This window comes from Ursus arctos, unplaced genomic scaffold, assembly GCF_023065955.2.
Source record: "Ursus arctos isolate Adak ecotype North America unplaced genomic scaffold, UrsArc2.0 scaffold_29, whole genome shotgun sequence".
NCBI classification, from domain to species: domain Eukaryota; kingdom Metazoa; phylum Chordata; class Mammalia; order Carnivora; family Ursidae; genus Ursus; species Ursus arctos.
In genome coordinates, this window is record NW_026622974.1 from 32,251,669 (window position 1) to 32,273,802 (window position 22,134).

The window sequence follows — 22,134 nt, forward strand, 5'->3', positions numbered from 1 at the left end:
TCCTACATATCATATAGCAGTGTTATGTCTATTATGTCTATTACACCCAAGTTCTTACTTATAACTGGAAGTTTGTACCTTTTCACCAACTTTCTTATCTCTTCCACCCATCCCACCACTTCTTCTATAAGTTTCTATAACTTACTTTTTTAGATTCCAGACATAAATGAGGAAAACCGTACAGGGTTTGCCTTTCTTTGACTTATTTCACTTAACATAATGACTTTAAGGTCCATTTTCACAAATGGCAAGATTTCCTCATTTTTATGGCAGAATAATATTCCATTGTGTATATATGTACCACAGTTTCCTTATCTGACAATGAACACTTAGGTTATTTCCATATCTTGGTTATTGTAAATAATGCTGCTGTAAACATGGGGGTGCAGATAGCACTTCAAGTTAGTGTTGTTTCCTCCTAATATATTCCCAGAAGTGGAATTACTGAATCATATGATAGTTCTACTTTTAATTCTTTGAGTTTTATTGTGTCCTACAATTCCCATCGGCATTCTTCATTTTTTTTTTCATTCTTTTTTTCTTTTTACTCCTCTGACTGGGTAATTTTAAAAGTCCTATCTTCTAGGTCCCTGATTCTTTCTTCTGTATGGTCAAGTCTGCCTTTGAAGCTCTGTATTGAATTCTTCAGGTCAGTTATTGTATTTTACAACTCTAGGAATTCTGGGTTTTTTTTTAATGTTTTTTATTTCTTTGTCGAACTTCTCATATTATTTATACATTGTTTTCTTAATTTATGTTCAGTTTTCTGTGTGCTCTTGTAGTTCACTTAACTTCTTTAAGAGGATTATTCTGAATTCTTTGTCACAGTCCGTAGATCTTCACTTCATTAGGATCAGTTATTAGAACTTTATGTTTCCTTTTGTGGTGTTATATTTCCTGATATTTCATGATCCTTGATTTCTATGCTGTGCGTATCTCTGCATTTGGGTAAGTGGACTCCTCTTCCAGACTTATAGGTTCATGTTGGTAGAGACAGTTCTTCTATAGTCAGCTTGGTTTGGGTTTCTGGACATGTCTGCTGGTAATGTCCTTGGACAGGTGGGGTCTGCTATTAGCGTCTAATTTGGGGCAAGGCAGCTGTTTGCTCTCTGAGGTCAGGGATGGTGGGACATGCCACTGGCTGAGAACAGCTGCCAGGACTGCTGGCTTGATTCCCCACCCAAGTGAGGTTGTAGGGTGGTCTCTGCTATTGCCTAACTCTCTGATCAGGCTCACTAGACAGTCAGGCCTGAGTATTATACTCAGCAGTAGGCGGGGCAGCAGGACAGGACCCAGGGCCTATACAGCTCATTGTCTGGGGACCCAAATAAAGCAAGAGTGTGCATCAAATATCCTGTTCTGGTGAAGCCATTGGTCTTACTCTGCAGACAAGGAAAGTCACAGGCTGTGCTTTCTATTCAAGTGTTACTGTAAGCACGGCTTTTGGATGGGTTACAGAGCTTCCCATGTAGTCTGGTAAGTTTCCCTGGTCAGGTGAGCTGAAGGCCGTATCCACATATTGCCAATCGGTGGGGCTATGAATTATTTCCCTGTCCAGGTGCAGCAAGTAGGGTTACATAATGCCTCCTTACCTGGGAGGACTAGGAAGGCCCACTCCAGCAACTCCTAAATTTTCCTGAAGAGGCTTTCTGGTAGGGAGCACTCAGAGCCAAATCCACAGCAGGTATGGTTATGACTCAGTACCTCTGCTGCTTGTGGGAAGACCAGGCTACAGGACTGGCACAAATCCTTGTTGGTGGGCACCCAAATTAGGCAGACTTGCACCCCACTGTGTTCCCTGGCCAGACTGCCCCCTCCCCTGACTTGGTCAGCAGATAAGCAGAACTGCTAGTTGGGATTACTAGTTGGGCTGTGCTGGTAGGAACTCTATCAAGATCTTGAGTGGTGGTAACTAGAAGCCCCTCAAAAAAAAAAAAAAAAAAAAAAAAAAAAGAAGCCCCTCAACACTTCTTCACAACAATTGATTTTCAGTGGTTGAGCCCCGCAGATGACCCTGCAATCTCCGTGGGGCAAAACCAGTGTAGGGGCTCCCACAAAATGATCCATAATGCTGGGGGTCCTGGATGTACTTACTGGGCTCTCTCTTCCCACTGGAGGATCTGTAGTCATGGTGCTGTGCAGCCTGGGGGAAGAGCAGCCGTTCCTCTTACCTTTCTAATGCAGTCTGTCTTCGTTTCTTTGGGGTTGGGGGGGCGGTGCTTCAGCCTCACTCTTGTCTTCTAGGATGGTCTCAATGGTGTCTGGTCCATGAGTAGTTGTTACTTGGTCTTATGAGAAGGAGCAAAGTCAGGAGGAACCTACCTTACCATTTGGTAACATCACTTTTTCATTTTTTTTTTTTAATTGAAGTGTAGTTGACACTGTTAGGTTAGTTTCAGGTGTACATCATGATTCAACAAGCTTGTAGGCTATGCTATGCTATACTCACCGTCACCACACAAGACTGTTAAAATACTATTGACTCTATTCCCTATGCTCTACCTTCCATCCCTGTGACTTACTCATTCCATAACTGGAAGCCTGTACTCCCACTTCCCTTCACCCATTTTGCAGATTCCCCACCCCCCTTCCTCTGGCAACCACTAGTTCGTTGTCTGTTTTTATGTGTCTGTTTCTGCTTTTGGTTTGTTTACTTGCTTTTTAGGTTCCACATATAAATGAAATCCTTTAGTATCTGTCTTTCTATGACATTTCACTTAGCATATTCCCGTTGTCACAAATGGCAGGATTTCATTCTTTTTTATAGTTAATAGTCCATTATTTATTTGTTTATATATATATCACATCTTCTTTATGCATTTATCTATTGATAGACACTTGGGTTGCTTCCACATCTTGGCTATTGGAAATGATACCGCAGTGAACACAGGGTTGCATATATCTTACTGATTGTTTTTGTTTACTCAATGGTGGAATTCCTGGATCATATGGTATTTCTATTTAAAAATTTTGAGAAACCTCCATACTGTTTTTCACAGTGGCTGCACCAATTTACATTCCCATGTATGTGGAGTCTTTTTCTCAAGATTTTTGCCAACACTTGTGATTTCTTGTCTTTTTTTATTTTACCATTCTAACAGGTTTAAGATGATACCTCATTGTGGTTTTGATTTGTTTTTCTCCAGTGATTAATGATGAGCATCTTTTCATGTGTCCATTGATTGTATGCCTTCTTTTGGAAAAACAATCTTAACCAGATTATTTGCTTTTTTTGGTGTTCAGTTGTGTAAGTTATTTATATATTTGGAGTATTAATTCCTTATCAAATACATCATTTGCAAATATCTTCTCCCATTCAGTAGGTTGTCTTTTAGTTTTGTTGATAGTTTGCTTCACTGTGCAAAAACTTTTCATTTTGGTGCAGTTCCAATAGTTTATTTTTGCTTGTTTCCCTTGCCTAAGGAGATATATCTAAAAAAATATTGCTATGTCCAATGTCAAAGAAATTACTGCCTATGTTCTCTTTTAGGAGTTTTATGGTTTCAGGTCTCCAATCCTTTTGTGTGTGGTGCAAAAAAGTGGTCCAGTTTCATTCTCTTGCATGTAACTTTCCAATTTTCTTAGCATCATTTAGTAAAGAGACTGTCTTTTCCTCATTTTATATTCTTCCCCCCTTTGTCATAGATTAATCAACTGTATACATGTGGGCTTATTTCTGAGCTTTCTATTCTGTTGGTCTATGTGTCTATTTTTGTGCCAGTACCATACTATTTTGATTACTACAGCTTTATAATAAATCTTAAAATCTAGAATTGAGATACCTCCAGTTTTGTTGTTCTTTCTCAAGATTGCTTTGGCTGCTGGAGTCTTTTGGGGTTCCACACAAATTTTAGGATTATTCTAGTTCTGTGCAAAGTACTGTTGGTATTTTGATAGGGATTGCATTGAATCTTTAGATTGCTTTAGGCAGTATGGACATTTTAACAATAGTAGTTGTTTCAGTACATAAGGATGGACTGTCTTTCCATTTGTTTGGGTCATCTTCAATTTCTTTCATCAATGTTCTATAGTTTTCAGAGTGCAAATCTTTCACTATTGATTTCTGGGTATTAATTTTGTATCCTGCAACTTTACTGAATTCATTTATAACTTTTAATAGTTTTTTGGTAGAGTCTTTAGAGTTTTCCATGTATGGTATCATGTCTTCTGCAAATAGTGACAGTTTAACTTCTTCCTTAGCAACATTGATGCCTATTATTTCTTTTTGTCCAATTGCTGTGGCAAGGATTTCCAGTGTTACGTTGAATGATAGTAGTGAGTGGACATCCTAGACTTGTTTCTGATATTAGAGGAAAGGCTCTTAGTTTTTCCCCATTGAGTATGATGTTAGCTTGGGTTTTTCATATGTGATCTTATAATGTTGACATATGTTTCCACTAAACTAACTTTGTTGAAAGTTTTTATCATGAACAGATGTTGAATTTTGTCAAATGCTTTTTCCATGTCTATTGAGATGATCATATGATTTTTATCCTTTGTTTTATTGATGCAATGTATCACATTGATTGGAATATTAAACCATCTTTGTATTCCTGGAATAAATTCCACTTGTTTGTGATGAATGATCCTTTTAATGTATTATTAAATTATGTTTGCTAATATTTTATTGAGGATTCATTGATGTATTTGGAAGCTTTCTTTCCTTTTATTTTTTGGATTAGTTTGAGGAGAATATTTGGTCTAATTTACCTGTGAATCCATCTGGTCCTGGGCTTTTGTTTCTTGGGAGTTTTTTGATTACTGATTCAATTTTGTTATTTGTAATTGGTCTGCTCCGATTTTCTATTTCTTCCTGATTCAGTTTTGGAAGATTGTATTTCTAGGGATTTATCCATTTCTTTTAGGTTGTCCAGTTTGCTGGCATATAATTTTTTGTAGTAGTCTCAGAATCCTTTGTATTTCGGTGGTGTCAGTTTTGTTACTTCTCCTCTTTCATTTCTGATTTTATTTGGGTCCTCTCTTATTTTTCTTGATGAGTCTGGCTAAAGGTTTATCAATTTTATCTTTAAAGAAAAAAAGGCTCTTCCTTTCCTTGATTTTTTTCTTTTTTTTTTTTAGTCTCATTTCATTTATTTCTGCTCTGATCTTTATGAATATCTTTTCCTCTATTAGCTTTAGGCTTTGTTTGTTCTTCTTTTTCTAGTTCCTTTAGGTGTAAGGTTAGATTGTTTGAGATTTTTCTTGTTTCTTGAGGTAGACCTTTATTGCTATATATTTCCATCTTAGAACTGCTTTTACTGCATCCCAAAGATTTTGGAACATTGTGTTTTCATTTTCATTTGTTTCCATGTATTTTTTTAATTTCCTCTCTGATTCCTTCATTGGCTGTTCACTAGCATGTTGTGTAGCCGCCACTTGTTTGTGGGGTTTTTTTTGCTCTTGTAACTGACTTCTAGTTTCATATTGTGATTGGAAAGAATGTATGATATGATTTCAATCTTCTCAGTTATGGAGTCTTGTTTTGTGGCCTAACATGTAATCTATCCTGGAGAATGTTCCACATGCACTTGAAAGAATGTGTATTTTGCTGTTTTTGATGGAATGTTCTACCTCTTTTGTGTCCATCTGGTTTAATGTGTCTTTCAAAGACATTGTTTGTTTATTTCCTGCCTGGACAATTTATCTATTGATGTAAGTGGGATGTTAAAGTCCCCTCCTATTATTGTATTGCTGTCATTCTCTCTCTTTATGTCTGTTAATACTTGCTTTATGTATTTAGGTACTCCAGTGTTGGGTACCTAGATATTTACAGTTGTTGTATCCTCTTGTTGGATTGATTTCTTTATCACTATGTAATGCCCTTCTTCATCTCTTATTATAGTCTTTGTTTTAAATTCTATTTTGTCTAAGTATTGCTATCCTGGTTTTTGTTTTTGCTTCCATTTGTGTGGAATATCTTTTTCCACCCTTTCACTTTTAGTCTGTATGTGTCTTTAAGTCTAAAGTGAGTCTCTTATACACAGCATAGTTGGGTGTTGTTTCTTATCCCTTCCTCCATTCTATCTTTAGTGTGGAACATTTAGACCATTTAAAGTAATTACTAATAGGTATGTACTTATTGCCATTTTGTTCATTGTTTTCTGGTTATTTACATTCTCTCTTATTTCTTATCTGCAATTCTTGAATGGTGTAATCTATCTTCCATATTAGTATAGAAGTTGCTCTTCCAAAATGAAAACCTCATGTCATCTAAAAATCCACTTTGAGTTCTAGTAAAGTGCATTGTATATAATAGAAAGTCCATGAATTCTTTTTAGATGAATGAATAAATAAACTAGGTGATTGACAGTTGAGTAGTTTCAGTTATTTTCAGACTTATTAGCTATAAAACAATTGTTGGAAGAATGCCAACCATTTAAAGACATTTGCTCATCCTTAACCTTTGAGACAACTAGCCATATCACATCAAACTATTGTAAATGAAGTTGTTTTTCTTTGTAAGTTTCTTGATTTTATTAAGTCAGCTGGAAACAATGATCATACTTTATATGAAATTTTGGAACTGAATACATCAATAATAATAATCATAATAACTACAATAGAATTTCTGCAGTATTATAGACACCATGGAGATGTATTTCCTAGTGGCAATTTAAAATTCAGAATTCTTTCAGCTCCAAACATATATTGTGCAACACAAAGGAAGACTCTCCCTTAAATAAAAGTGACTAATTCTCATCCACTACATTGTTATTCAAAGCACATTCTTTGTAACTGTACCTAAACACATTTCTGTAAAGCTAAAAGCATCCAGAGATATATAGCGCTCATCTTGCTATAAATTTAGATGCAATCCTGACCTGTATTTTTATGAATTAATAAAAATGTTACTTGGGCAATCCAGGTTTTGCAATTAATCAGGAGAATTGTATCTTTAAGAGAGTATCCTAGCAACCTTTCAGCAGCTCAGGAAAGACCCAACTGACAATATACACCGATTTAATTATGCTGCTGGCTCTATCAAACTTTGCAGTTAATCAAAAAAATACTTAAATACAGAAACAGAAATTAAGTCACAGCTGAAAATGAGAACTGGCAAAGGAGCGTAAGGGAGGAATTTCATAACTAAAGGAGAACTTTTTACTTGGAACATGTTTATCAATAGAGTAGAAGTGAAATTGGTAAAATTATGATTTCACAAATAAATTGGTAAAATCATGATTGCTGTGGGGGTGTCAGAACCAACATATTGATTTCTCTAAGAGACTGCTAGTCCAGGACCAAAATTACATTGGGATAATCACAGCTTTAAGAATATATTTAAAACTTGCAACCCCACTACATTTTCTAGTGGCAATGCATTTTATGGGACCTAAGCCCTGGAAAAATACATTTCTCCTGAGTACACTTTTGGGAATATAGCTAATTTCATTACCCCCACACTTCCTTTAACCACCACTCCTCCTACCTCACCACCACCACCACCACCACCACCACAATTTTACATGGTCCAATACTTTACACCATCTTTATCTGTTTATATATTTATCTGTTTATAACAGATTATACAGCATCAGGTCTGTCCTTGATGAGGTGGGGTTTTTTGGTAAGAGCCATCTAAATCAAGGAAGCCAGAGAAAGACAGATGGAGATTTTACATAGCATATAAAATCCAAACTCATGAAAACATGACCTACTTCATCTATAAGTCAAGCACTACCTCTAGGATGTATATCAAAATTCTTTTTTATATACATCTGTCTTCACCGATGCAAAAAGTGGACACACGAGAAATTCGAATACTTCTAATTTTTCTTTTATTTAACATATTCCTTGTCTATATAGGCTAATTTCATTTAGATAATTTCAGTATTTATTAAACCTCAAGCACAGAAACTATTTGCCTGGACCATTAAGTACACACACACACACACACACGCACAATTTTTCTCAAATTTTAAAAAAGCTAAACTTTTAAATTTAATAAACTTCTTGCTGTGCCAAAATGCATGCTCTACAAAGAATGTCAAATTTAAACCACATTGATTAGTTCTTCAGGCAGTACTGTAGGACATTGTGAAGGCTTTTCTGGAAGCTTGGGGATTAGAGACTATGATAGAGAAATGACATATGAACCACCCAATCGTTTTGGTCCTGGTTGTTCCAGTGGCTTTCTTCTTTCCTCAGTAGTTTAATTCTTCTGGTGTATTAACCACAGAGAACTGACAGTTACAGACCATAACTGTCGTAGCCATAAAAAAGACAGTGGTTTGTTTCTAGTCCAGAAAGTACAGTGTGAGGGGGCAAAGGTGAGTTTGTATACTGTACGTGCACACCGTGATCCCAAGCTGTGCTAAATTTCAATTTGCAAGACCCTGCAGGTAGCCAGTCTAAATAGAAATGCCTCCAACCACCACCTACTAGTGTTAGCTTGGAGCACTGGCTTTCAAACTTGAGTTGCAACAGAATTCCTAGAAGACTTGTACAGATACAGACTGCCTCACCTCCAGGATTTCTGATTTAGGAGGTCTGGGATGGATGCTGAGAACTGGCATTTCTAACAAGTTCCCAGGGGACACTGGTGAGGCTTGGGGGTTGGGGAGAGGAATACTTTGAGAATTACTGCCTAACGTATAAAGCAAATTTGTTTATTTAAAACTAGACTTCAGAGTTATGGGCCCCCTTGATTCTGGACCCCAGTGATAATGTTTGAGGTGATAACATTAACAGATTTTCCTAGCATATGTTCTTTGGTTCTACTGATTCTGTTTCTCTACTGAAAAATATTCTGGACACAGAACATAGAGATTTGTGATTACTTGACTGAGCTTTTCTGTAAGTGCTTAGGAGCGTAAACTTTATGGATGTCACGGACATTAGAAACAAACATTAAAGCTAAATTTAAGATTTGGAGGGAAGTTCATGTAGAAGGGAAAAAGCTGCAATAAACCCTTGTTTCTAGGTGTACCCAGAAGTTTTCAGTACCCATGATTGCCTATGTATGGTAACTCTCAGGTTTTTAACAGGGTGAAAAAACTAAAGTCTGTGATCCTATTACAGATAGTGTGAAAAGTAGGCCTTACCAGGATCCATATTAACTGGGACAAAAATTCTGAAATTTGATATTCAAGTTAGTTAAAGAGAGAAGAAAGGCAGTGCCTTTGGCCATGCTCTTCACGGCCTCCCCCCGCTACAGTAGCAGGGCGGCTTCTTCCTGAATTCTAATGCTCTGCCTTCAGACCAGCGTATGGGCTCCGGATTTCTGTTACTCCTCCATGGAAACAGCTGGAGAAGCAAAACTATGTGTGTAAGACTGCTTCTCCCACAGGCTGCCTGCTCATGGAAGCAGCAAAGTGCCTTTTGTGGGAGACTGCTACTTCTGCAAGGGTCCATAAAGACAAGATGACTTCAAAGGTGGCAGATTATAGGAAAAATAACACATTTAGTTTTTAAAATACCACACTGACAAGCTTCTGTTGTTTAAAAAAAAAAAAAGTTTGGGGTGCTGATACAGAAACAAAAGAAAAAGCTGACTAGGTAATACTCTCCCTCTACTGACATGCCTATTTACCTATTCTCTTCTCTCAAGAAAACATCATCTCATTTAATCCTCACAATAACTGTAAAATATGATCAGTCCCATTTCACATCCGAGGAACCTTACGAAAAATTAAATTATTTGACCAAAGTTGTAATTAGTAAGTGGTAAACTCCAATCCAACTCCTGCCTGAAAAGCCAGTATTCTTTCTACCCTATCCTGGCTACTCATTTCTAAGTTTTGTTTTATTCTAGATTGAGAGACAATATGTTCATTTATATATGAATATATTTCACAGATATAGCATTTAGTATGAAAAAACATTTATCTGGAACTTTTCTGTGAATTCCAAAGTGTAGTTTAAATGTCTTGCATACTTATCTGACATGCTGACGGAACAGCCCACCCTTCAGTAACAAAATGAACGTCATAGTGCAACCCCATGGTTATAATGACATCACAAAAATAGCTCGCTCCTAGGAATAAGGTGTTTTGAGTAACTAATGCTTGTTCCATTAAGAGCCTTTCAATGTTTTTTCCTAAGAGCCATTAATTTAAACATTTTTCATTGGAAAATACAGGCATACCTCATTTTATTGTGCTTTACTTTATTGCACTTCACAAATATTACATTTTTAAAAAAAATAATTGCATTTTTTATCATTTGAAGGTTTGTTGAAACCCTGCATTGAACAAGTTGGTGTCATTTTTTCCAACAGTATTGGCTCACTTCACTTCTGTGTCACATTTTAATGATTCTTGTTAATATTTTGACCTTTTTCATTTTATTTGTATGGTCATCTTTAATCAGTGATTTTTTTTTATCGAAGTATAGCTGGCACATGATGTTACATAAATTTCAAGTGTACAACATAGTGATTGAAAAAGTCTGTATGTTACGCTGTGCTCCCAGCAAGTGTAGCTACCATCTGCCACCATACAAAAATATCTACGTGATCTTTGATGTTACTATTGTAATTGTTTTGGGACACCAACTGCTCCCATACAAGATGGCAAATTTAATCGATAACTGTTGTGTGTTCTGACTGCTCCACTGACTGGTCATTCCCTGCCTTTGTCCCTCCCCTTGGGCGTCCTTATTCCTTAAGACACAAAAATACTGAAATTAGGCCAATTAATAGTCCTACAATAGTCTCTAAGTGTTCAAGTGAAAGGAAACATGTCTCTCACATTAAATCAAAAGCTAGAAATAATTATGCTTAGTGAGGAAGGCATGTTGAAAGCTGACATAGACCAAAAGCCAGGCTTCTTGTGCCAAACAGCCAAGCTGTGAATGCGAAGGAAAAGTTCTTGAAGGAAATTAAAAATTCGACTGCACTGAACACATGAATAATAAGAAAGTGAAACAGCCTTATTGCTGATATTGGGAAGGTTTTAGGGGTCTGGATAGAAAATCAAACCAGCCGTAACATTCCCTTCAGCCAGAGCCTAATCCAAAGCAGGGCCCTAACTCTCTTCAGTTCTGTGAAGGCTGAGAGCGGTGATAAAGCTGCAGAAGAAAAGTCTGAAGCTAGCAGATATTGGTTCGTGAAGTTTAAGGACAGAAGCCATCTCCATAACATAAAACTGCAAGGTGAAGCAGCAAGTGCTGACGCAGAAGTTACAGCAAGTTTTCCAGGAGATCTAGCTAAGATCATTAATGGAGGCTACGCTAAACAGATTTTCAATGTAAATGAAACAGCCTTATATTGGAAGATGCCATCCAGAACATTCATAGCTAGAAAGAAGTCAGCGTCTGTCTTCAAAGCTTCAAAGAACAGGCCGACTCTTTTGTTAGAGGCCAGTGAAACTGGTGACTTGAAGTTGAAGCCAATGCTCATTTACCATTCTGAAAATCCTAGGGTCCTTAAGCTTTATGCTAAATCTCCTCTGCCTGTGCTCTGTAAATGGAGCAACAAAGCCTGGACGACAGCACATCTGTTTACAACAGGGTTTACTGAATATTTTAAGCCCACTGTTGAGAGCTAGTGCTCAGAAAAGATTCCTTTCAAATTATTACTTCTGACGACACATTAAGTCACCCAGGAACTCCGATGAGGAACAGTGAGCTTCGTGTTGCTCTCACGCCTGCTAACACAGCATCCATTCTGTAGCCATGGATCAAGGAGTCATTTTGACACTCAAATCTTATTTAGGAAATACATTTTGTAAGACTGTAGCTGCCACAGGTAATGATTCCTCTAACGAATCTGGGCAAAGTAAATCGAAAACCTTCTGGAAAGGATTCACCATTCTAGACGCCATTAAGAACATTTGGGACTCATGGGAAGAGTTCAAAATATCAACATGAACAGGAGTTTGGAAGAAGTTGATTCCAACCCTCAGAGATGACTTTGAGGGGTTCAAGACTTCAGTGGAGGAAGTGTGAAGATGTGGTGGAAATAGCAAGAGAACTAGGAGCGGCGCCTGAAGATGTGACTGCATTACTGCAATCCTGTGATTCAAACTTGAATGGATGAAGAGCTGCTGCTTATGGGTAAGCAAAGGAGGGTTTTCTTGGGATGGAAATCTACTCCTGAAGATGCTGTGAAGATTGTTGAAATGACAACAAAGCATTTAGAAGATCACATATACTTGATAAAGCAGTGGCAGAGTTTGAAAAGATTGCCTCTAATTTGGAAAGAAGTTCCGTGTGTAAAATGCTGTCAAACAGCATCACATGCTACAGAGAAGCCATTCGTGAAAGGAAGGGTCAAGCGATTTGGCAAACTTCATTGTCTTATCTTACAGCCACCCCCACCTTCAGCAGCCATCACCCTGATCAGTCAGCAGCCATTAACATTGAGGCAAGACCTCCGCCAGCAAAAAAATTACAACTTGCTGGAAGCTCAGATGATGGTGAGCATTTTTTAAGCAATATTTTATTTTATTTAAAAGATTTTATTTATTTATTTATTTGACAGAGAGAGCCAGCAGGCAGAGGGAGAGGGAGAAGCATGCTCCCTGCTGAGCAGCGAGCCTGATGTGGGATTCAATCCCAGGATCAGGACCTGAGCAGAAGGCAGCCACTTAACTGACTGAGCCACCCAGGTGCCCCTTAGCAATATTTTTAAATTAAGGTACGCATGTTGCTTTTACGCATAATGCCATCGCACACAACAGACTATAGTGTAAACCTAACTTTTATATGCACTGAAAAACAAAAAAAAAAAATTTTTTTTTTGACTCACCTCATTGTGTTTTAGAACCAAACCCACAGTAACTCTGAAGTAAATGGATTTTTTAGGTCTAAAATTTCTTCACCAGGGAAAAACGCCTCCACTAGCCATAGAAATTGTGATTATTCCATGAAAAGGGATAGTAGAGTTTCATCCCTCTATACAATGCCACCCGCCCTGTAGGTGGGCATATAAGATAAACTAGCCAACTAGACTTTTGCCAGAGCTATAGGAAAGCTTTTCTTCTGGAAGTGGGTGCCAGCGGAAGGGAGCCAAGCTAAAAGGGAGACAGAGTAAGCACTATTACTTGAACCTCCAGATCAAACCACACTTTCCTGAGCTTTCCATATTCAAGCCAAAGATAATTTCCTCATTTTGTTTAAGATGGTTTGACTTGGGTTTCTGTCACTTAGCCCTTAAAGAGTACTAATGCAAAATTCTTTTCTAAAACATTTTATTTCTTTGGACTTCTTAAATTGAGACTACTGAATGTAGTCTGTATTACCTGTATCCATCACTTTCATATTACAGTCTACTAGCCCCAACTGTAAAATGGGGGTAACAGCATCTACTTCAGAAAAAATTTTATGAGGAGCTAAAGCACGTGCATAAAAACACCAACTGCCATGCCCGGCATTCAACAAATATCACTCCTCTTCCCTGTTTCTCCATTACCTTTCCAAAACATCAACAGCAAATATCTGAGCCTTTACAATTGTTTTTCACGTATCAACGCATTTAATATATGCAGTCACCATGAGCTAGGTACCATCAGTAGCCCCATCTAATAGACGGGGAGAAGGAGGTGCAGAGAGATTTTGTAGCTTATCCAAAGATACACACATTGTAAGAGAGCTGGGGTACAAATTATCACACTATGCAATCATAAAGTCCTGTGTTTTATATTTCATTTTTGCTGCGAGGCTTACTACAGTTAATGCTGAGTAAAGCAGAGAAAGTTCTAAGTGCAGACCTAAGGGACACAATATATTTAGTGTAGATGTTTTATGATAATTTGGAGGGTTTTTTGCTTGTTATCTTGTGCAACGTGTAGCATCCATATATGTACATACCTATGGTCTATTTTTCAATTATACCCTAAAAGAATCTCAATCAGCTATGAGAACAGCTAATGTTTACGGACCACTTATAATGTGCCAGGCACCCTGCCAAGCATTAACTTACGTATTTCATTCAGCCCTCATAACTGCCTTAAAAAGTATGAAACAAGAGCAGTAACAGCTTGGCAAACTCAAGGACATTGAGAGAGTGGGTGGGAGGGCAGGGATGGAAATGTGTGCAGTCTGGCTTACTGTGCTCTGCATTCACTGTGAGGGCAAGGGGCAGGGTCTATCCGACTCTCCTGGCACCGACTACATGCAGGGCGGGCACCCAGTTAATGAGTGACTATATGCTCTTTACTAAAAAGCGCTTTCAAATGATATAAAAGGCAACTTTAATGTGAAAGGGGCATTTGTTGTGTAGAAAGGAAAAAGCTTTAAAGGCAGATCTTTTCTTGACAATTTACAGTTCCTTTTTTAATCCTAAAACCCCACATTGTCACTGTAACACACATTTCCCTTCCCTTTTTCATCAGGCAGATCTGCATGCTGTATCCAACTAACACCCACCCAGGGATCCCAGAAGGTGAGTATGTCTGACAGGAGAAGGAGAGGAGGATCAGAAAAACAGTGAATCGGCCACTAAATAAGTTTATTTTATGATTCAATTTAATTCTCCTTACCCCCACCTCTTTTATATTATGAGCAATATATGCCATTAGGATAGCTATTAAGGGTGAAAGGATTAATTAAAACTATAATTATCTGATAAGACTAGCATACTGTCTAACCTGATTTAAGGCAAAGTCATCTACTTCAATTAAAAGTACTGGACAGGAAAAAAAAAAAAGAATAATGAAATAAAAATTAACTATGTAGGTCCTGTTTCTACCATGAATTTCCTAAATAACCTAAATTATCATTCAAACAAAGAGCCATAGTGTGTTTTTAGTTTTTATTAGTTAAGAGTTCTGAGTACAAATAACAATTTTAACTTGACATTTAGGGAAAAAAATGATTTACTCTGTGAGGTTTATTCATAGAGAAAAACCTGTTCTGTACATTTTAATCTCAATTTTAATGCCTAACACCATAATGCTTCTAAGTCTATAACTTAATTTTAGGTTTAATTTTAATAATTGTATTATATCTAGTGAAAGAGACTAGAAAACATTATGTAGAAAAAAAGCAAGAGAGTAATTAAATGACCTGAATATAAAACTTTACTGAAAGGCTTTTAAAAAGCCTCTTAAAACAACCTAAAAAGTAGAATACTTTTGGCAGAAAAATTAGCAGCTATGAACAAAATTAACATTACATAATATTTTTATCAAGAACTGCATTACAGTATTGTGGTTTACATATATTAGAATGATTTGCAACATACTAAAAGCTTATTTATATCAGACATAAAAATCTCTTTGCTAAAACAACTTTTTAATGTAGTTTAGCACTTTTGGGAGATTCAGTTCCCAATAAATGACAGTAACACAATTTAAAAGATGATAGATATGAGCATATCTTTTCATTAGAGACCTACCCAGGTAAGTCTTGCCAAATAGTTATGAACTTACATTCAATAATAAGCATTCATAAGAACTCAAGATAAAACAGTAACTCGGGTCCCCTCATCAGTATATATGCTAAATTCGGGGGCGGGGGGAGAGACTCACTTTAGAATAAATGTCAATCTACATTTTTTAATGCTTTCCCTGACACACAGTTCCCACCACTCTTCATTTTAACAGTGTTTTCTCCTTGGTTGGTGGCATATTACCACTTCTTAAAGACCAGTCGTACTCCACACAACCCAAGGTCATCAACTCCTTTGTAGCTGAAGTAAGCTACAAACAGGAGACCAACACCAGGCAGAAGCCCCATCTCTAAAACATTTTTAACCAAAGGTTGCTTTAAAATTAGTCCTATAAGCCCAACAGTATTACACTATCATTATCATTGGTTTTGACAGTAAGCTCAAACCTTAAAAGTATATATTAAAATTTCCAAGTTAGATTACTCTGGAAACATAATTGAGTTGAAAAATCTTTCTATATCAGGATGAAATTAAAGAAATTTCATGTATTTGCATATGAAATCTCATACCCAGTCATTGAAATACAGAGTATAGGAGAAGGAAGAAAAAAATTACTGATTATTACAGTGTACCCAAGCCTCCAGGACCCACGACAGGGGAATTATCCATGCAAACAGACAAATGTCTTCTGAATTCAACCTAATATGTTAGCACAGTTGTCGGTAAGCGATTTCATGTACCTCTGAAGTGGGAAATCCCTATGTCGTCACTGCTTCCACTTCAGAGTAGCTCAACTATGCTATGTAAGAAAGGAGCCCCTGTCCTGTCCACAGAGGACAAGGCTCCTAAGTAGCACCAGTGCTCCGCCATCTGGGAGCTACGCTTCCCAGCCCAGAGCTTCCCACCTTTAATCTCCACTCAACAAGACTATATTTAGCTCAGTGAGGACAGGACCAAAAATAAGTAAATAAATAAACGGATAAAAATAGGAAATAAACATGAACTCCAATGGAGTAAAACTTCCTTTAGAGCTGATTAAGAGGTAAAACCTATTTGTAAATAAAAAGCCAAAGCAAGTAAGATACATATCTACTTTGGGTTTCATTCAAAAGAGTCTCCTTCATTCCTGGCAAACTAGCTACGTGGTGTGATATGATCTACTTTCATTTACACTGTATTTGTCAACTAAAAATCATTCCTTAATAAGGACTTTTTAATATTAAAAATTCTAAAGGTTTATAATAAATATTGTATTAAAATATTTTAATATTTACAATTGGAAAAATGTATAGTGGAGTCAGTCATCTCAGGGCTACTTCTTCAATTTCATCTTCTACAGATTCCACTGCTTTCACTGCTGGTTTACTGTTTGCATGTTTTAATCGGTGTCTATTTGGATTAAAACTTCTTCCTTCGCTGAGGAAAAAGTCATCCTCTTCATCATGCTCTCTATCCCTGCTGCTCTTCTCCCCAGGGAGAAAATTTAGAGGGTCAAAGTCCCCTTTGCTGGCAGCCAGAGAATTTGGGTCACTGCTTTTAGAGGAAATGGTGCTGCTGCCACTGGCACCAAATAGCTGTTCCATCAGATTAGCTTTTTTCTCTCGTCTTGTAATTAAATCTACACTGTCTTTACCAAGCTTCTCTATACTGTTTCTTTGCACGTCCAAAAGGCCACTCTTTTGGCTAAATGGATTTGACTTCCCTGATGTTTTCGCAAATGAAGGCACATAGCTGCCAAATGCAAGCTCATTGGGGGAGGCTGGGCTTCTAATATGTCCTGGATTCGGACCATCTCCTTTTGTAGTGAAAAGGCTGATGTCTTGCAGATGATGCCCATTAAATACTCCCTCTGAGGATTCAGAGAACATGTATGTTTTGGGGCTTCTCTCTGGGGAATGTAGTTTTGATTCCAAATCAGGTAGCAAAGGCAGAGGAGGGCATTTTATATTCCGAGAATCTTGGAGTTCTCTGTTGATTTCATTCAGTTTAGCAAGTAGCATTTCTCTCTTCAGCCTTTCTTCCTCCTCTTCTTCCAATCTGTCAATATTTTGAATTTGGTACATTTCCATTTGGTATCTTCCAGTTTCCAATGCAGGCTTTTCTTCTCTCTCCAGCAAAGATATCTTGTCTTTTTGCTTTTTGGCAAGTTCTTCTCTTTCCCACTCTGTATGAAACCAAATTTTAAAAATGGGATTTTACAGCAGTCAATATTTTTAAGTAGGAAAACTCAATTCTCATCTTTTACAAAACAGTCTATCTAATTTAGTTATCCGTACAGGGAGAATGAACACCATAAATTTCACTGCTACACTTGATATTCTGGAATTCAGAAAGAATATACTGTGTGTTACACTTAAAATTCACATTTAGAGAAAAAATTTTGTTCTTCAGTGTAGAGGTAAGGAAGAAGGTTCTCTATTTTTTATACCTAATATAGTGCTGTACACTGAATGGAGGGTGATGGATGGATGAAGTTTAAAATAAACTTAAATTGAACCTCTGGATGTCATACCCTGAGAAGGACACAACATACTTATTTGGTATTCTGACTAAAGATACATTAAGTTGACTCTAATTAAGAGAACACTTCAGATAAACCTCAAATGAGGAACATTCTATTTTTAAAAAATGGGTCTTCATTCATCAAAAATGTTAACCTCACAAAATATTAAAATATTTAAAGAGATAGAACTAAATGCAATTCGTCATATCCTGGAGAGAAGAAAATGCTATAATATGACAATACTATGCCAACTAATAAAACTGTAATATGGACAGCAGATTAGAGAAATGTGTTGTATCAAAGTTAAATTTTCTGAAGTTGAAAACTATACCTGAATGGTGTAAGAAAATTATTTTGGAAAAATATCTTCAGGTATGGGCATGAGATACACAACTTACTCTCAGTAACTTTAGTAAATGGCATACATTCTCACTGATATTTGAGATCATTATTCCATATAAACTCCAGGGGGGAAAAATCCATAAAGATGGAATGGAAAAGAAGGGGCCAGTCTTCTGTTATTTTATTCCTTTTCCTGGTACCTAGATACAATACATAATACCTTTCTATTCTATGTTTTAATAATGTGAAAGCACCTCCCTTTGTGCCTTAGCCAATAGTAATATATCTTCTATTTCAACTGTTACATCGTTTTAAGTACACACACACAAATATTCACTCACTAATTTAAGCAACAATTAGGTCATAATTTTATATTCCATTAACTTTAAACAGAAAAAAGGATTTCTCTGCAAGAAACTTCTATAAAACTAATGAAATATATGCAGAGGACTAGAGTCAGGGATCCCTCTTGCCCATACTTTTCAGACATTTTATCCAGCTGGAAATGAATTTATCCCTGAACTTCAGTTTCAGATACTGAAACGACGTGAGTTGGTTCACTAAACTTCCACACTATTGGTTGAAATGTTAAAGATTTACTTTCATACTAAAATGAAAGAAAACTTACAGGAATATATTCAGGATCTCACAATTCCTTGATTTTAGTGTTTGGGCTAGTCTACAGACTAGAGTCGCAAGGTCAAGCCAATAGAGTGCATTGTCTTTACGTGTATGTTAACCAAAGTTTGATGAAGAGTTAACTGAAAAATTTCCTCTTTTATCTGAATTCTACTTCCTCTGACTTTTCTGAAGGTAACTTGTCCTTATTTCCTAACCCCAAACAGCAACTTAACAGTTATGCTTCTTTCCTTAGTAAATTTATTCAAATGTTTGTGATTTCCTAATAGACCATTCCCTACCACTGTATCAGCCTTTTCTTATTCTGTATAACCTATTCACTGTTCAGCTGGAAAATATCAGGGGATGTTAACCCTTTCTTTCCCAAAGGATGCTAATTCATCACTTGATTAAACAAATTCTTTCTTACCATCCTCCAGCTTCTCAACCTCCTGATTTACAACATGGAGTCCTTGATCCTTAACAAATTTTTCTTCTCTTTTCACGATTGGGTGTAGAATCTCTGCTTCTTCATGTTTACCTCTCTCTTGCAATTCCAGGTCCTATTACGTATTTTTTTTAAAAATGCAAGTTCACATGTCAAACGGGGAAAAACCTATTTAAATATCATAGAGTCATCTCTCATTAAGTATGACACCAACTAAGTTAGAAATTAAAGCAAATTTTAATTTAATAAAGCAGGAAGTCACAAGTTAGCACCCTTTAAAAGATGCTTTAAAAGCGCACAAGATTATTTACTTTAGTTAAAATTTTTTTTAGAAAGTATAATATATATCAGAACCAATATCATGGAATTAAAGCCAATACCCTACATAAAATTCTGAAGAGACATGTTTCAGAAGTACCCTTGCTTTGTACGTTTCACAACAAAATGCGGTAATTCAGTTAACCGGGAAGGTTAGTTAGCCAGCTATGGAGGCCTGTGAGAAGGTGCTGCTGAACTAGCATACAGGGAGTAACAGCCACACTGAATCTTTCGAGTTTATACTTACTATGTCCAAAGCCTCCAGTAAATTTTATAATATTTAAATCAAATAAAAATGTAAACTTAAAATTACTTGGTTTTTTTTTTTATGGTCCCTTTCACATGTGTAATTTTTCTGAATAAAAGTAAAATACCTATTATTACAGCAGAGGATTGTCCCCTAGTATTAATTTTCCTCTTCTTCCTTTTTTTACAGAATCCCTTGGGTTTTAGCAGGGCATAAGGCTGCTTTGCTAGTCTCCCTTGCACTTAAACAGGACCAAAGGGATTTGAGTGAAGGGATGTATGCAGCTTCTGATCACATTTATAAAAATAAAAGGTGCCTAGCCTCCACTTCCTTGTTCCTCCTCCTCACAAAAGTGGTGAGCCAGTTCAACCACACAGAGGAAGCCAACACTCTTTAAGACGCAAGAACAGTGAGACAGAGGATGAGGACCAAGGAACAAAGCTGTCTACCTATAATGGACTACCCACCGACCTTCAATCTATTAGAAAAGAAAGAAAACTTGCATCCTACTTGAGCCACTGTGTTCTGGGTCTCTTTTTAACAGCAAATGAGCTTGCACTTTAACAATGCTCCCTTTTCCTGAGACCCATTAAAGCGGCAGGATCAGGCTTAAGAGCTTTATAAACTTTGTGATTAGTTATTACCACAACCTGACGGGTAGCCCATCCTCGTTTTATAGATTAGGAAATCCAGGCTCCAGGAAGTCACTAAAGTCATTAAAAAGGCAGTGCTAACTCCAAGGCTATACTCGTGTCACTGCACCAGGTTGCTGCTCCTCATGCTGAATTGTACAAAGACCATTTTTTTTTAGTCCTTTTAAAGTTAAGCATGACTTTGCTATTCCACACTTTACCCTTTTCAAAAAGACAACATGATTTAGTTTCAATGATAGTGAAAATGTAGGAAGAAAGACACTTAGCAAATATGGCTACCCAGGAACCAAATCAGACCATCCTTTCTGTTTTATACCACAAGAAAAAATCTCAGGGTCACTGGGAAACCAATAAGGCACAAAAATGCAGGAATATATGAAATGTGCTGGATCCCTGGTGTATTGTTTTCTTTGGAATTTAAACTATAAATACAAAATATACAACCCTCTTAGAGAAAAGAACATTCTGGTATTCTATTTATAAGTCCTTTTAAATGAAGGCCCAATACCAACTCCCCTGAATTTCACTCTGATTTGAATGGTCTAAAGTCAGATTTCACTGCAATACTTTGCTCAGCATTCAGCTAATCTGTAAAATTCTCACATAATAGGAGGCCAAAAAAATATGTAGACAAATCCTAAAAAATTATTCAAAAACTAGTAAAATTTGCTATTATGTGTAAAAGCAAGGAGGGTTTTAGAGATTATCTGGGTACATAAAAGGTAAGAAACCTATCTCTGGGGCACCTGGGTGGCTTCAGTCGGTTAAACGTCTGATTCTTGATTTCAGCACAGGTCATGAATTCAGGATCGAGAGATCGAGCCCTGCTTTGGGCTCTGCACTGAGTGTGGAGCCTGCTTAAGATTCTCTCTCTCTCTCTCAAAAAAAAAAAAAGGGGGGGGGGGGAGAAAAACCTCTCTTTCCAACCCAGAAGGTACAACTAACCTTCCTGAAGGATCTGGAAGATCCAATGATCTTCCAGAGTCAATCTAAAGGAATTTAATAAACATTCCCTTTAGAAGGCTACTTGCATATTTACAGATACAGTACTAGTTTCATTGCTTTTAAAATGTTTGATATTGTGTTTTTAGGAATAACTTCAAACCTAGAATTTAGTACCTCATCATGTTGCTTGACTCACCAAAGTAAGACGTTCAGGTTCTTCCCATCTGTTTTCAAAACACATAACCGTTTGTGGTGTTACAGGAAATTCTTCTAGCTCGAAGTCATCACAGGTTTGTACTCCCTTTGTACACTGGTCTGTAAAATCACTCTGGCATGCAGCTACCGTGAGAATTACACAAGAATTTTTCCCACCATGTTGAACAGTGCTCAGATCTATGGAACTGAACTGGTATGTGCTCACCATGTACATGAGCTAACGCAGGGTTTGCTCAGCTCTGTGACAACTCAGTATTTTTGTTTCTAGGATTTATTGGCAATTATGTCATTTGAGGACAATTTAGACAGGTAAACCCTACTAAGCTTTTACAAAGTTTGTTTTTAACTTTCTGAAATTCAGAAGAGGAAAATTTATACTTTTGTTTAAAAAAAAAAAGGTAAAAATATGCATAATACCACCAAAGTATTTATGAGTGAAATGAAATGACAGCTGGGATTTACTTAAAATACACTAAAAAAAACATAGATGAAATAAGATTAGTAAAATATGTAACTGTTAAAGCTAAATGATACATAAATAAAGGTTCATTAAAATATAACCAAGCACCA

The 22,134-nt window shown here is 36.8% G+C and overlaps 1 protein-coding gene across 1 annotated transcript in view; it reads right to left on the minus strand.

Annotated features, from left to right (window-relative positions):
* Positions 1-14,681: 14,681 nt before the first annotated feature.
* Positions 14,682-22,134, minus strand: part of LCA5 (lebercilin LCA5) — a 65,487-nt gene continuing 58,034 nt past the window's right edge. The window contains exons 6-8 of the mRNA XM_026507027.4: positions 21,545-21,687; positions 19,168-19,300; positions 14,682-17,438 (exon numbers count right to left, since the gene is read on the minus strand). Of these exons, the coding sequence (XP_026362812.1) occupies positions 16,576-17,438; positions 19,168-19,300; positions 21,545-21,687 (1,139 nt within the window). The 3' untranslated portion in view covers positions 14,682-16,575. The remainder of the gene's footprint in view (positions 17,439-19,167; positions 19,301-21,544; positions 21,688-22,134) is intronic.